Consider the following 2,639-nt stretch of genomic DNA (forward strand, 5'->3'; position numbering starts at 1 on the left):
GCCCCAAACCCCGCCCCCGCCCCAAGCCCCGCCTCCAACCGCGCCCCGCCCCCAGGTGCAGTCCATTGAGCACAAGCTGGACCTGCTGTTGGGCTTCTACTCGCGCTGCCTGCGCTCTGGCACCTCGGCCAGCCTGGGCACCGTGCAAGTGCCGCTCTTCGACCCCGACATCACCTCCGACTACCATAGCCCTGTGGACCACGAGGACATCTCCGTCTCCGCACAGACGCTCACCATCTCCCGCTCGGTCAGCACCAACATGGACTGAGGGGCTTCTCAGGGCGGGGCAGCACACGGCCAGCCCCTGGGCCTGGCGCTCGGACCCGCCCTCTGAGGCCTCCGGACTCCTCTCTTACTTGAACTTGCTCCCTTGTGGGGAGAGAGGCCACACGCAGTATTGAGCTGCCTGAGTGGGCGAGATACCCGCCGTGGGGGTGCCAGCGACCCAACCCACCTCAGGAGCGTGAGATGCCAGGCCGCACCGAGGGCAGCCGCCGCGGCTGCCCCGCGGCCTCCTCCGCACCCCCCCCTCCCCCAGTGCCCTGCCCGTTCCATCAAGGCCCGACACAGCCCGCCTGGCAGGGCCACTGTCCCGGGAGTGAGAATGGGGCTCTGGGGTCCTGGGCCCTGACCCAGCTTCCAGCTATGCAAGGTGAGGTCTCTGGCCCGCCCTTCGGACAGAGCAGGGAAACCCTCCCGCCAAGTCCCCGCCCCACTTGGGGGTGGGCCCAAGGTGCCCATAGGTACCGACTAGCAAAGGACCCTGCCACGAGGCAGTTGGGCACCATATATGCAAACTATGTTAAATATGCAACTTTGGGGACCCCCATGGGGTCCCTCTGCCCCTCCCTCCTTGGGAGATGGGCCTCCAGCAGTAGCTGGTCTCAGGCTGCTTGGCCATGACCCTCATCCCTGTTCTTTGGCTTATCACCCCCTCCTCACCCCGCATGGGGCCTGTTTGTTTCTCCCTTTCCTCCCCAAGGGCAGTGCTTGGGCCTTTCTTCCATTTTGCAGGGACCCTCTCCCAGAGGCTCCTTCTTCCTGCTGGATGTCCACTTCCCTCCTTGGCCCTCCAGACACCTTTGACAGCACAAGTTTCTGTATTTGCCCCCACATCTCTCATGGACAGTGCTCCCATGGTCACACACAGTTTCCCCAGACATGCAGAGAGTCTCTCACACTCACAGTGATGCACACAACCACACACGCTTGGAGACACAAGCACACCGCCCCTCAGCCTCTCTTGGGCCTCTGCCGCTGATGCCAGTGGGCGGGCCTTGCAGGGTGATGTCCACCAAGAGGGAGCCTGCCACTCCATCTGGGTAGGGGAGGGAGCTCTGAAGTGGCCCCAGGCCTCTCCAGGCCTCACCCCAGTTTTACCAGCTCCCCTTTCTCAAGATCTACTTCTCACCGGTCCAGGAGCCCCATCTGCTGCTTCTGCTGCTCCCAAGGGCCCTCCTTGGTGTCTGTACAGCACAACTCAGGCCTCGACCTCGGGGGCCTGGACAGCACTAGAAAGACCCCAGGCCCTTCCCCAGCGTGGGTACCAGGCCTGCTTCCACCTAGGCTTGTCCCCTTCCTAGTCTCTCTCGCTCTCTGGGACAATAATGATGCATTTAGCAAGTATTTGTCGGGCACCAGCTGCGTACCTGGCACTCACACGCACTGTTTCCCCTCGTTCCACACCCCGCTCTCCACTTCAGTTGGCAGCCCCCCCATACTGGCATAAGTACCCCCCCCCATCCACTCCAGGCTCCCAGCACCTCTTTGGTACTCCCTATCCTCCTGTCCCTCTTTTGTGAAGCCAATGCAGGTAGCAGGAGGGTGATGGGTAGTGGACCAATGGTGACCCTCTGTGGGGTGCCAGGGAACAGGGGCTCAGGCCCAGCTGCCTGCATCTCACGACTGGGGACCTGCATGCACCAGCGCCAGGGCTGGGGCTGGGTCTTCTCAGCCCCATGGTGCCCAGCCTCTGCCCCAACATACCCTCTGCATGTGACCATCATGTCCTGGATGGAACCTGTCCTGGCTCACCTCACCTGCACTGTCCCCAGACAGCTACCCTCCATCCCCTCAGAGACAGAGCTGTGGAGAGGGGCAGGAGAACGGGATTACCCTCTGACCAAAGGAGACTTGGGATGAAGCCTTCTCTCCTTCCACGATCAAGGTTCCCCCACCAACCCAGTTCTCGGATATGCAAGTACCTCACTTTGTTAACTTATTAACTTATTGGTTTCATTAAAATTTTCAGTAGGAGGTGGTTGCTTTTGGCTGTTCAGTGGCTGTGGGGTGGGGCACCTCGTCTGGGGGTGGGGATGAAGAAATTTGAATTAGTCAGCACCCTTTTGCTTGTAAACAACAAAAATCTAACCCATTATACCTTAAGAAAAAAAAAAAGAAAGAAAGAAAATGAAACTTATTGGCCCAGATAACTAAACTGTCCAAAGGACAGAATGGTTGTAGGCACAGCTAGATCTAGGCGCTTTAACATGTCAGGGATCTGTCTTCTGTCTCAGCCTCCCTCCCAGGCAGGCTGACCTCTCATGATGATCCCTGGCGCTTACAAATTTACTTTCTCTTGGCTTAGGGCCCCAGTGAAAAGTGAGTACCAGCTTCCTAATCGTTTGTGTCAGTCAGGG

The 2,639-nt window shown here is 59.2% G+C and overlaps 1 protein-coding gene across 7 annotated transcripts in view; it reads left to right on the top strand.

Moving 5' to 3' along the window:
* KCNQ4 (potassium voltage-gated channel subfamily Q member 4) overlaps nt 1-2,256 on the top strand; it is a 53,764-nt gene extending 51,508 nt beyond the window's left edge. For all 7 annotated transcript variants that reach the window (XM_045476842.1, XM_045476841.1, XM_045476840.1 and 4 more), the window contains one exon: nt 56-2,256. In XM_045476842.1, the coding sequence (XP_045332798.1) occupies nt 56-268 (213 nt within the window). In that variant the 3' untranslated portion in view covers nt 269-2,256. The remainder of the gene's footprint in view (nt 1-55) is intronic.
* The last annotated feature ends 383 nt before the right edge of the window (nt 2,257-2,639 follow it).

Source organism: Leopardus geoffroyi, chromosome C1 (assembly GCF_018350155.1).
Source record: "Leopardus geoffroyi isolate Oge1 chromosome C1, O.geoffroyi_Oge1_pat1.0, whole genome shotgun sequence".
In the NCBI taxonomy this organism is placed as follows: domain Eukaryota; kingdom Metazoa; phylum Chordata; class Mammalia; order Carnivora; family Felidae; genus Leopardus; species Leopardus geoffroyi.